The sequence below is a fragment of the Carassius gibelio genome, chromosome A13 (assembly GCF_023724105.1).
Source record: "Carassius gibelio isolate Cgi1373 ecotype wild population from Czech Republic chromosome A13, carGib1.2-hapl.c, whole genome shotgun sequence".
NCBI classification, from domain to species: domain Eukaryota; kingdom Metazoa; phylum Chordata; class Actinopteri; order Cypriniformes; family Cyprinidae; genus Carassius; species Carassius gibelio.
Genome location: NC_068383.1, coordinates 13,909,638 through 13,922,505, shown reverse-complemented (window position 1 = coordinate 13,922,505; position 12,868 = coordinate 13,909,638). Strand labels below are relative to the sequence as shown.

General features: G+C 37.0%; 1 protein-coding gene across 1 annotated transcript; it reads right to left on the bottom strand.

The window, feature by feature from the left end:
- Window positions 1-5,124: 5,124 nt before the first annotated feature.
- LOC128026228 (rho-related GTP-binding protein RhoU) lies at window positions 5,125-11,659 on the bottom strand. The gene is made up of 3 exons (XM_052613092.1): window positions 11,041-11,659; window positions 10,510-10,568; window positions 5,125-8,678 (listed from the first exon to the last, which is right to left on the bottom strand). The coding sequence occupies exons 1-3, from the start codon at window positions 11,288-11,290 to the stop codon at window positions 8,226-8,228; spliced, it is 762 nt and encodes a 253-aa protein (XP_052469052.1). The 5' UTR covers window positions 11,291-11,659; the 3' UTR covers window positions 5,125-8,225.
- Between the last annotated feature and the right edge of the window lie 1,209 nt (window positions 11,660-12,868).

The window sequence follows — 12,868 nt, the reverse complement described above, 5'->3', positions numbered from 1 at the left end:
AATACGGAGTCGAGGATAAACAGAATAAGGCTTTTAATATATCCAACACAGGGGATATCCAACATGGAGTACAGAGGTAGACACACGTAAGTAGCAAGTTAGTCACAAGTGAGTAGCAAGTGGTAATGAAGACCCGACAAAACAGAACTGAAAGGACAAGGCTTAAGTACAAAGGATAATTGGGGAAACACAGGTGGATGGAATCATTAAATTGACAGGGACATGGAACACATGAGGAAGATAATAGACACACCTGGGAACTAATCAAACTAAACACGGAAGACAGAAACTGGGTCATGGGCAAAAACAAGCTAAATGAGTCCAGGTGTGTGACACATGCTCTATATTTTAAATAATTAGTCGATGTTGGTGTCCTAATTACTTTGTATTTGTGATAATGACTGCCAGCTTACTTTACATTATCTTTTCTATTGTACGACCACACACTAAATAAATAAGTGGACATGAAATGTTGATTTGAGTGGAATAAATCTCATCTGACCTTATCTTAAAGCGATGATTAAGAAAAAAACTGTCTACTTCAATGCACAAAACAATCTGCCCAGAAACATTTTCAATAGGAATCTATGATTGGGAATTTGATGTGAGGGTGAACAATATCCCCACACAGATGTTGATATGATTTCGATATAACTTGAAGTCAGACAAGCAGATTCACTGCACTGATCAAAAGCTATAAGCTACTTGGTTTGAAATTGACATTTATGTTAGCTGTGCTTCAGACATTACTATTCTAGACTAACCATATAATTTTACATATTTATTTAATTACACAGGTATATATATATTTGTAAAAAAAAATCTTTTTACTACACATTGTATTGATTGCGAGTAAAAGTTTTTTTGCTTTTTGAGCTGTCAAATTATTGCAATTTCAGTTTAAATATTTTGTGCAAAAATAGGTCCATTGTCAATATTGTAAAGATTTATGAAGCACATCTCACACATAAATAAGTCTGTGTAGGGAACTTATTTGCCCTCACATGAAACTCTTGACTGTAACGATTTTGGAATTACTGAATTTCAACCACAAAATTGTGCTGAGCAACAATAAATGTGCCCACACCTTAACACTGCAACAATCTTAAGGTGTGGTCACATCTACTGTTCGACAAATTTAGTGGAAAAAATCGAATTTCGGTAGGAATCCACACATTATCTGGGTCACATTTAAATCAATCAAAAATGAAGTGTTTTATTAGAGCAATCAGAATCAAGAATGAGCTGTTCATAATTGTAAGCAGCTCTAGAACTTCCTACTGAAAGGCCGGCCTGGACCCAACTGTAGGCTGCATGTGATATTTGAAAGAGCTGGCCTGTAGCCAGAACTGTGACACATGATGCTAGTCTTTAGCTCCTGACCCCTCCTCACAAACAGTCAAACTCACACACAAACACAAGTGGCCCACAGGTAACAGCCCCAACAAAAGTGTGCTTACTTAGGTCATGGGATCAGGGTGTATTTCACCGCTATACAGTGACATGGCTGACTCACAGCTGTCCTCTGTACTGTAATCACTCAATGCTCCATAGTAACACATGAGCTTTCATTCAGTTAGCGCCTGTCCTCATAAAGAGGGTCTCTTCTTTTATTCTTACTCTCTCCCCCTCTCTTTTTCCAGTAACTAAGCACTTTGACTCATTTCTGTGAAAGTTTGGGTGACAGTTTGTGGTTATGAAACTTAATCAGTGTGCCTCAAGTGATACTGTTCCAGAGAAAAAGGGGGGGGGGGGGGGGGGCTTGTAGGAAAAAAAAGGCTAGTTGTCATTTAAGGAAGTTGACACAAGGCCTTTATCTCAGTAACCATTAGGTTTTGTGTCAAAATGTATATATGATGGAAATGATTGCTTTCTCTAACAGTGGTTTATCATGATGGTTTCAAACATCTTAGAATTAGATTTCTAAAAAGTAGTAGACTAAAAATTGTTCAGGGAATTATAAATTATTGTGATTTCCTGTGAACTAAATTACCAAGCAGAAAACACATATCTAATTTAATCTAATCTATCACACATGCACAAGCATGCACACATGCGCATCTAGCTAGCTGGCTAAAATTGCAATTATGTCCCATCACATTTTCAGTGTCGTAGAATTAAGATTTTTCTTTTGTCTGTTTCATTGTTTTCATTCACGAACAGACTTGCATCCCGTTGTCATTAAATTGTGCTTTGCACACTACACCCACTGATAACCTTCATGCACTGTGATAACCCTCATTTAGTTTTATTCTTTTTATATTGCTCTGAATTGTTGAGGTAAATCCAGTAACCTCATATTATCCATGGAAGCAAAAGCTATGCGTAGGAGTTCGAAATGATCTGTCAGAGGGCTGTTTCGGTTGTTTTTCTTCTTTTAAAAATGGTGCAAGTGAAAATAGTTTCTCTTGGCTACATGGGATGTTGCAATGGCTTTCTCAGACACTGTGGTACTCTGGAAATCCTCAGCCTGTCAGCTTCCGTCAAAAGCCATGCTTTCAGAGTGCGATTAGTGCTTTGTAGAAGCCCTAACACTGGCACGCAGCTCCTTCAACCCAAACCCATAATCGCACAAAGCATCAGGCCGAGTGGAATGGCCACCAGACTATGAGATTTTGGGCAGCTGGTAGATTGAATTAACCCTCACCTGCATTGTCAGCAGTCATGGCACAATATAGTCCAGTGCAGATTTCATTTCATTGTGTTTGCCATGAATGTGTGCATGGACCCAGATAACTAAACAGAGCTACTTTGTGAGGTGATGTCAATGAGCGAAGTAACACTCAAATTTTCCCAAGGCCTTAAACTCACATATCAAGCACAGAAGACTAAATTACTTTACAGAAAGTCCATAGTTCAGTCCCCTGCTCCTGCTCCCTTTTGATAACGTCCTTCAGGAAAATTCCACCTATAAACTTCTAATTATATCCATAAGTTGAGAGCAATAAATGACCGAGCAGCACTGTGATCGCTGATAAAGATATCTGTGATGGCCAGATCAGCGCTTCCTGTATGTCCTCTTCATCTCCTGTTTGATCAGAAGTCTCTGGGAGGCAAATCCATGTGCATTCCTTTAATATTCCTCTCATAAACACATACTTAGTTGAGTAAGATATTATTTAAGATAATTAAAAGAGAAAGTAGCAATACCCTTTTAATTTTTCTAAGGCAGAAACAGGCTTCTCCATTATACCTGCATGGATTTCCCAGGCTCTTTTTTTTTTTTTTTTTTTGTCTGATCTAGCTATTGGACCATCAAAACTGCTGAAAAACCAATTTAAGAAGCCTGCTGAAGACCAGCATCCAAAACACAATATATACTGGTGACCAGCTGTAAATATTTCTCACTTATCAATTCAAAAGTTAGGCTTTATATCAACAACTTCATAAGAACACCATTTGATGAGAAAGTTGATTTTCCTCACAAAATTAATATTTCACTTATGTTTTCACAGCTGTTATTAAGTCAGATGCTCCATCATAGTGTTGTCAGAATCTTGAATAGCTTCCATCATCAGACAAATAGTTTCAGCTCCCTGCGCAAGAAGCAGTATGGGACTCCTTCTCTGGAGCTCCAGAGGAAACTATCAATATAGTCTGTCATGTTTAATTCATTCTGCCCCAAATCTTAAAATGCAGTATGAGTGCACTATGAAGCAACTGGATAAAAGTGGCCCAAATATGTCATTGTTAGCAGTTAAGGCATTTAGAGCTCAGAGAGAGAGAGTCAGCTGATTTAAAAAAAAAAGCAGCTGAATGGAGTGCAGACACCGCTTTAATTGTTTAAGTGCTTGTGGAAATGTGATTAAAAGCCAGATAAAATAACCCCTTAATCCAACCAAGCTGACAAAGTCATCACAAAGCAACTACCTGCTTTCATTAGTCATTTCAACACTTACTGTAAAAGTCTAGACTAGGGGGCTCACAATTATATCTACATAATCAACTCGGTCCTGGAGGGCCAGTGTCCTGCAGAGTTTAGCTCAAACTTGCCTCAAAACACTTCCCTGGAAGTTTCTAGTATGCCTAGTAATACCTTGATTTGCTCAGGTTCAGATGTGTTTAATTGGGGTTGGAGCTAAAGGTTCTCGAGGACTGAGTTTAGTCTAGTTTTTACATAAAACCTTTAATATTCAGTAGGATCTCCACGATTTCCTGATTAACAAGTGGCTAATATTAAGCAATTATATATAAAATCAAATTTGAAGATAAAAGTTACGAGGTATAAGATGATATTTTGCAGTATAAAGTCACATTTTGAGCTATAAAACCACATTGTGAAATACAAAATCATATTTTAAGATATAAAATGTCATTTTCAGAGAGAAAGTCATTTTGATATATAAAGTCACATTTATGAGATATAGTCATGGTTAGATATAAAGTCAGTTACGAGAGACAAAATTGCAGTTACACTGTATAAAAGTCACACAGTGATGAATTAAGTCACTTTATAAGATACAGTTGTATTTATATGAAGTCACATTGTGAGACATAAAGTAATATTTTGAGATATAAAGTTAAACAGTTATGAAATACAAAGTTACTACTGTGATTTATAAAGTCACATTATGAGAAATAGTCATTTATGAGATGCATAGTCATATCTTAAAGATATAGTCACAATACGAGACTTAATGCCACATTTTATAATATAACATAATATCGCTATTGTGAAATATAAGGTATAGGGTCACACTATGAGATATTGAAATATGTTAGGAGAAACAATGCTGCCATTGCAATGTTAAAGTCACAGAGTGATATAGCCACAATTGTTAGATTCAGAAGTTATAATTTTAGAAATAAATTTGAATGATGAAATATAACATTTAAGTTATTACCATACAATATATACATTTTGGCATTTATTAAAACAAAATATTAGAAAACTTCCTTAACTGCAATGATAAAACAACATCAAAACCCAGACAGTGAACTATACATAACCCGCTATGAACAGACACCATTAAGCCTCTTTAGTCCTGCAGGCAAGACAGTGTTTACCAAGTATTAACTTCAAAAGGCACAGAGATTATGAAATTATCCCCTTCACTGATGGCCTTTCCTAACATATCCCAAGAAAATGAATAAAACTGTAAGAATATGCACACAGACAATAAGTAAACAAAAAGTATATTTATTCTGAGAAAGATACAAATCTTCAGGGAGGTCTCGGTTATTGCATGTCAGATTTGTCTGAACGACCACCAGATCCTGCACAGCTCTGTCTGGTGGGACGCTGCAGCAATTAGCTCACTCACACAAAATATATACAACAATGCAATGCAACTCGCGTGCAAATCAAAGCAGTGAATAAACACTGCGTGATTGAAGTCATAGTTTGGCTACTTGTCAAAAACCTCTCAGTAATTGATTCTGCCCTGTGAAAGTACACAGCACTTTAGTGCTCGTATGCTTTGGTCAGTATGAACTTAAGGCCCTTTTTCCTACACATACAATTCTGAGATTCACAATATATAAAACATCCCAAAATATTTCTTGATAAAAGATTAAATACAATATACTGTTACTACATGCCTCTTTCAAACATTCCTACTCCTGTGTTTGTTCATAGAATGAAAGTCAACCGAGACATTCTTCAAAATATCTTCTTTTGTGCTCCGCAGAAGAAAGTAAGTCATATGGGTTTGAAACGATGTGAAGGTGAATAAATAATTACAGAATTTTAATTCATGGGTGAACTACCTCTTTAAAATCAATATAATTGTTTGGTTTGGGTTTCAGCTCTCTCTATTCCACCTTCAACACTTGCAGTTTACAGCTCTGTAATCACTTGCTGAGATCCACTTACTTCTTTCTCAACATTGTTTCAATACCTCGCCACATTCTGGCACAGTCTTACCTTAAAAGTGGCAAACATAAAACTCATCTTGATTACATTCTTGGTTCATTCTGTGCTTATGAAAGAAAAATGTTTGCCACCAGTTAAGTTAGTGATACTTCCACACCAACCCCATCTCATGCAGTGAAACATTAACTTTTTCTTACTGTGTCATTCAGATTATGCTAGTTCACATTTCATATAGCAGCAGGTGACTTTTCCAGTTCATCCGACGTGGAAGCCTGATAAAAAGTGCAATTTACCCTGGAGCAACACTCCACGTATTTTATATAGAATTTATTTAAAGATAAGACTGCAAAGCTTATCAAAGCATGACGTGGTTGACATCGTCCTTTAGGGGAGACAAACACACAATAGTAGCTTAAACAATAGAGCAGTGCCTAGCAACATCAAGGTCATGGGTTTGATTCTCAAGGAATGCATGAAGTGATCAAATGTATGCCATAAATGCAATTTAAGTCTGCCAAATGCATTTAAGCAAATGTGGAATAATTGTTTGGTTTTTTTTCTGTGATAATATTTATGTTAAACATGTTTTGTCTACACCACTAACATCCCCATTTGTTTGAATAATTGAAGTGAATTAATAAGTAAATAATTTGAAATAGCAGAACTGAAAAAAAAACATCTGCTATCTGAGCATACACCATACACTACCAAACTCACGTCCCTGGTTGTGTTATATCCAGCTCAAAACAAAAAGATTGTAGTTTCATTTGATGCCACTAATGTAGCAGAAATGTACAAATTTCACCTTTAAATAGTGCCATAAATGCACAAAGAACCTTAAATTTAATTGTGAAATTTCAGGCACAAAAAAATATATGTTTTGTCTTGTTCTAATAGAAGTTGAAAAGCTATGTTACCATTATAATTTCTGGTTGACAACAGTAGCCCGAAAAGTTTTTCCTTCATTGAAAATCCTAATGCTTGCATGCACACAAATGTTCACATGTTTGGGGTTATTACGTTTTTTTTTTTTTTTTTAAAGCAATTAATACTTTTATTCAGCAAGGATGCATTAAATTTATCAAAGTGACAGTAAAGACATTTATGTTAAAAAAAATATTTCTAATTCAAATGCTGTCTTTTAAACTTTCTATTCATCAAAGATTCCTGAAAAAATGCATCATAGTTTCAACTGAAATATTAAGCAGCACAACTGTTTTTAACATTGATAATAACAAGAAATGTTTTTGAGCATCAAATTTGCATATTAGAATTATTTCTGAAGGATCATGTGACACTGAAGACTGGAGTAATGGCTGCTGACAATTCAGCTTTGTCATCACATGAATAAATTATATTTTAAAATACAGTAAAATAGAAAACTGTTTATTGTAGTAATATTTTACATTACTGTCTTTACAGTATATAATAAATGCAATCTTAGTGAGCAAGAGACTTCTTTCACAAACATAAAAAATCGAACTTACCAACCCCAAACTTATGAACATTACAGTATATTCCTATAAAAACCCAATAACACCTGACTCAATGACAGCACTGAAATGCTTTTTGATGAAACTCCAGGTTCAATGACCAGATATACAATCCAACTGGCCTACTAAGGTGTACTTACACTAAAAGACCCTGACCTCACAGCATGTTTGGGTCTGGACTTAACTCCAAATGTAAACAAGACAGTCTGGAGAGATGTGCCAGCGTCCAGCCGTCTCTGAAATGGACAATCATTCACCCTCAGAGAACAACAAGGCAAATGTCAGTGATGTCAAGTTGATAGTGTGTCCAAGCATCTGCTTGTACTCTACATCACACTTAATTCTTTGACAGATACATGAAGGAGCACTTGAGTATCTCAGATTGAACCCGCTCTGGATCCCTCCTCTTCCAAGACAGAGGAATAACAAAGGCAAGCAATTCCGTTCATGTAAGCACTAATATAATGCTACGGTTTTGCGCAGACGAACCAATAGGGTTGCTTTGACAGAGTCTGAATGAAGAAGGAAAGTTCTGGCAGTCTAAACTACATCTTTGATAGAAAAACAATCCTTAAGTCCACTTGAAACCCTCTTCAACAAAAGATAAGGTTAAGAAAGACAGATGACTCTCACCCTAAATTGTTCACATGAGTATTTGAGGTTAATTCGGGACTTTCCAAATGAAGAGCAGATCCTAAAATGAAGCGGAACAACTTTGAGGCTCTATGAATCTTTCCATTTCATCATAAAGCAGGCAGATGTTTTTTTAAAAAGATTAATTTCGCGACCACATGTGCTCCAGTTAATCCACCAACACGGTCTCATAAAGCAGATGGAGCTGCGTCCATTTTCATTCATAAAAGCCAGTTCCAGTCTAACCGCATTCACATCAACAGTGCGCAATCATATTCTCACATCTACGCCAAACAGCAGTATTTCTTCCACCAGGACTCGGAGAGCTTCCTCATTTTATCGGGCGTCCGCTTCTTCAGTCTTTTCTGCTGCTGGCTGTCTGAGTACTGGACACTGGCCACTATAGCGGTGTCAAACACCTCCTTCAGATTCTTCTGGGTGAGCGCTGAACACTCCATGTACGAGATGGCCTGCACTTCCTCAGCACACATGCAGGCCTCCTGGGGGTCCACCGACCGCTCTTTGTACTGGGCCAGTTGGATGAGCACTTTGACGTCTTCCCGGAGGTCAGCCTGAGTGCCCACCAACAGTATCGGTGCCCTCGGACAGTGCTGGCGGATCTCAGGCACCCACTTCTCCCTCACATTTTGGAAAGAGGAGGGACTTACCACACTGAAGCAGAGAAGGAAGACGTCAGCATTGGTGTAACACAGCGGCCGGAGCTTGTCAAACTCATCCTGCCCAGAGTAAAGAAAAATTCAGGAAAGATTAACATCTGAAAGAAACTGACACTTGCTGTTTTGGATTACTAAAAGTAACCCCTCAAAGTAGGGTTTCTATGTATACAGTTAATTGTTAGATTTACACAAGTTATGATATAGACTTACTATAAATATCTTATCAGAATGACTGTCATTTTGTGAAGTTTTTTCACCTTGTTTGTTTCAAACAAACATTTGCTAAATCAATCCGACTGAAAAGTTTAGTGTTGGTAAGACTTTTTGAAGGAAGTCTCTTGTGCTTACTAAGGCTGCATTAATGACCAAAATACAGTAAAAGCAAAATTCATTTATTTCAATAGATTTAAAAATGTAATTTAGTCCTGTGATGGCAAAGCTGGATTTTCAGCATCATTCCTCCAGTCTTCAGTGTCACATGATCCTTCAGAAATGGTGATTTGTTGCTCAAGAAACATTTATTATTATTATCAATGTTAAAAACAGTTGGGCTGCTTAACATTTTGGCTTTTTGATGAATTAAATTAAATTAATTAAAAAACAGCATGACTGAAATAGAAATATTGTGTAGCACTATGAATTTGAGTCACTTTTGATCAATTTAATGTGTACTTATCGAATAAAAGTATAAACAATTTTAAAGTATAAATAAAATATTTTTTTAAATGATTCCAAACACCAATAAGCAGCTTTATCTTACAGTAATGGTGCTTTAATATTCTAAACTGGGAACTTCCAGGCCATGCTTATGATTCCATATCTCTAAATTATCAGAACATACTGTGAAGTCTAGAACACAGATGTGAGATCTGCTGTTTATTACTGCAGCATTCCAACTGTTTTACTCTTCCTTCTAAGTTTCCAACTTGGTTTCTTTTGATATGCCAAAATAGCTTTCTTTTCATATTAGTCAGGTGGACACATTCTAACGCATGACAAACAATCCTGTCTATAATTTATATTCAAGCATGCCGTTACAAATGAATTTAGGCATCACAACTTTACCGTAATAAATTACAGTAGGCAAAACAGATAGGCTTATTCAATTTGAAATTTGCTTACGATTCCAGTTAATAATTGTTAGGGTTAAGATTAACTTTAAGGGAGCGTTAGATGAAAAATAAATGTAAAATTAAGAGGAAAATTATAATGCACAAATTCATATCTAAAATAAAAACATTTATATAACTATCCAATCAATGTACTCTCTTACTCTCTATCTGTTTCTCACTCCTTCTCTCCCTTCCTCCATTTCCACTGGCCTAAACAGGAACGATCCAAATCTCTCTTGGCTTGCCTCCCTTCACTGACTCCCCTTAGCTTGCTAAACTCATCGAAAACACACTGATCTCACATTTCCAGTGACTAGCCCCAGCTGTATCCCGGCTGAAAGTAGGCCTCCCTTTCCCTTGGCTCAAACCCAATTCATTACAATTAGACTGCTTCCCATTTGTGATCCCCTAGAGCTGGTTTCCTCCCTCCTGCAAAGAAACACTGACTGACCTATAATAGTGTGCTCATAGGTTGAAGCATATGCTTCCTTATGATGCCTGGACTGTAAACTTCAGCTGAACTTTACCAGAAACCCTTATCATGAATAAGCAAAACAACACTGAATCACTTTCTCTCTTATCTTACAGTCAGGCTGACTAATTAGGACATGATTCATTGGTCTGTTTACGGTTAAGAGACCAGGGCTTCGACCAGCATGTGTTTGTGCAAACAATATGTCATCCTTATACAGCGATTTGATGAACTTGCATTGCCTTGTGTGTTTTTGAGAGGTGGTTCGTTTGGGTCTGCTGGTGCTGAGTGAGTTTACTGGACTGACCTGACCGGCTGTGTCACAAAGCTGAAGTTTCACAGGCTTGCCATCCACAGCTACGACCGCTGCAGATGAGAAGAAAATCAATTTTGACATTTTATCCCTGTCCAGTGCACATTGTTAAGAGACATGGACTGGGACAAATGGGTTGGGGAACTTGCTGGCCTTACAAAAACTCATCACAGAAACAACAGACAGTAAACAATCATGTGTCCCTGTGAATTAAATCAGGTCACTGGTACACTGTAATGAGTGGATCATTATTTATCATATAGAACATTTTAAATTAGCTGGTACAAGCTAGTTATTAGTTCCAAAACCCAGCTTGACCACAGTTTATTGTTGGTCTAAGGTGGTCTACCAGAGACCAACTATTACCAGTTGGAAAGCTTCCATTATACAAAACGCATCAACAACAACTTAAACTTAGCCTACTTTTCTAAAAGGAGGTTAAAGGTTGTTGTTTTTTTACTATTATTATTATTTTATTACAATTTAGTTTTACAGTTTAATTATAAATACTGGAGTGATGTTTACCTGCAAAGTTGTCAAACGCTGTTGGAACATACTCTGTGGGATATCCATTGGTGGTGTAGCTCACAACGAGACTAGTTTTACCCACTGCACCATCACCGACCAGCACGCACTTCACCCTGCGCTCCGCTGCCGCTCCGAAGCGGCTCTTTACCGCGGAAGACAAATCTCTGCTCCTGAATCTCCTCGGGGGTACTGGCGGCACAACCGTACGTGGAACAGGCTTATATTCTCCACCTCCCTGCGGAGGCATCGCTGAAAACACTGACTCTCCAGGAGGTTTAACGCCAGTTTCGGCGATTCATCGCACTTTAAATCTACATTTCAAATCAATAAGTGTTTCATTTATCTGGATATAAAACAAAACAACTCTGAAGCAAAAATAAATAGTTAGCCCACGCGTACACTGGCGTTACGTCCTCGATCTGAACGAGCACTTTACTCCCAAACACTGTGGCTGTGTGTGTCTCGATGCATATCAGCCGCCTATTAGATGGGCTTCTGAGGCTGACTAGAATTTGAGACAGAACCCGTGACATCATCCACTGTGAGGGGCTTTCATCCGTGAACTGAAGTTCAGTCAACCTGTTGTCATTACTGATAAACTCAACTCAACTGGCGCAAATACAGGCGTCAGCATTTTTATTTGTCATCATGGATAAATGTCCTTGAAATCCAAAACGTTTAAAGTGCATATAGCTATATAATTGTGTCCTTTGAACAATACCGTTTAACTATTTTACAATCACACACACAAACACACACACGCACGCACGCACGCACACACACACACACACACACACACACACACACACAGCCTATATATAGCTACACATAACTATAGCTACAGTCATAGACTGTATGAAAACAACACCCTTTGGGCACATAGAGAATTAAAATAGTCTGTGTAATTTAACTAGGCCTACTTGGAGAATTTAATGCGAATAACGATGCTGCCAATATTCATATTTCGCAGTGTTCTTGTATAATATAGTTAAATTACACAGACAATAATTCTCTAGTCTTGTGTGACCAAAGGGGATCATAACCTGTTTGTAACGCAATTACGCCATCTATCGAACAAATGCTAAAACGGGTTTCCTCAAGAACTTATATAAACTTTACATATACTTTTACCTCTAATATTGAAGATTAGTACACAATATTTATTATTTATAGTATTAACTGATATAATATTAGTGATTTATCTACATTGTGTGGTTTATTGTTTTGGCTTATTTTTGTGCGGAGGTCATAGTCGCAGATCTTGTTTTTCACCCGATACAGAACAGACGAACGCACATTTTTTTCCGACACCTATAGCTTTGTATGTGCAAGTGAGTTTGACAGATGGCTGCAAATTAAGAGAAAGAATCTAAAACAAGCCGTGAGCTCGTGTTGGGCTTCTTAGAGGAGGCAGAATCATGGCTCTTACCAGTTTCCAAGTAAAGTCGGAAAAAAAGCAAATAAAAGCAAAAAAAAAATCAGCTTTGAAATCTCAATAAATTACATTTTGAAATATATTCAAATAGAAAACAGCTATTTTAAATAGGCTAGTAAAAATATTTCACTGATTTGCAGTACTTTGGATCAAATAAATGCATGCTTGGTGAAGAGACTTCTTTAAAAAACATTAACAAGCTTACTGTTCAAAAACTTTTGACTGGTAGTGGATACTACTTTCATTTTTCTCTAATCTCTAGCTTTTAATTGGCTTAGAAATCTGTAGCTGCTGGACAATAACAAATAATAATGATTTGATAGATAGATATATACATACACTCACACACACACACATCAAATATTCTGCTGAGTTCATCTGGAAACGAGA

What these genes read in the sequence shown, in the direction of transcription:
- LOC128026228 (XM_052613092.1), bottom strand. Translation starts at nt 11,290, where the DNA reads ATGCCTCCGCAGGGAGGTGGAGAATATAAGCCTGTTCCACGTACGGTT. An exon ending in AGCGTTTGACAACTTTGCAG is followed by an intron (nt 10,569 to 11,040) that starts GTAAACATCACT and finishes TCTCATCTGCAG; the next exon opens with CGGTCGTAGCTGTGGATGGC. An exon ending in TTTGTGACACAGCCGGTCAG is followed by an intron (nt 8,679 to 10,509) that starts GTCAGTCCAGTA and finishes TACTCTGGGCAG; the next exon opens with GATGAGTTTGACAAGCTCCG.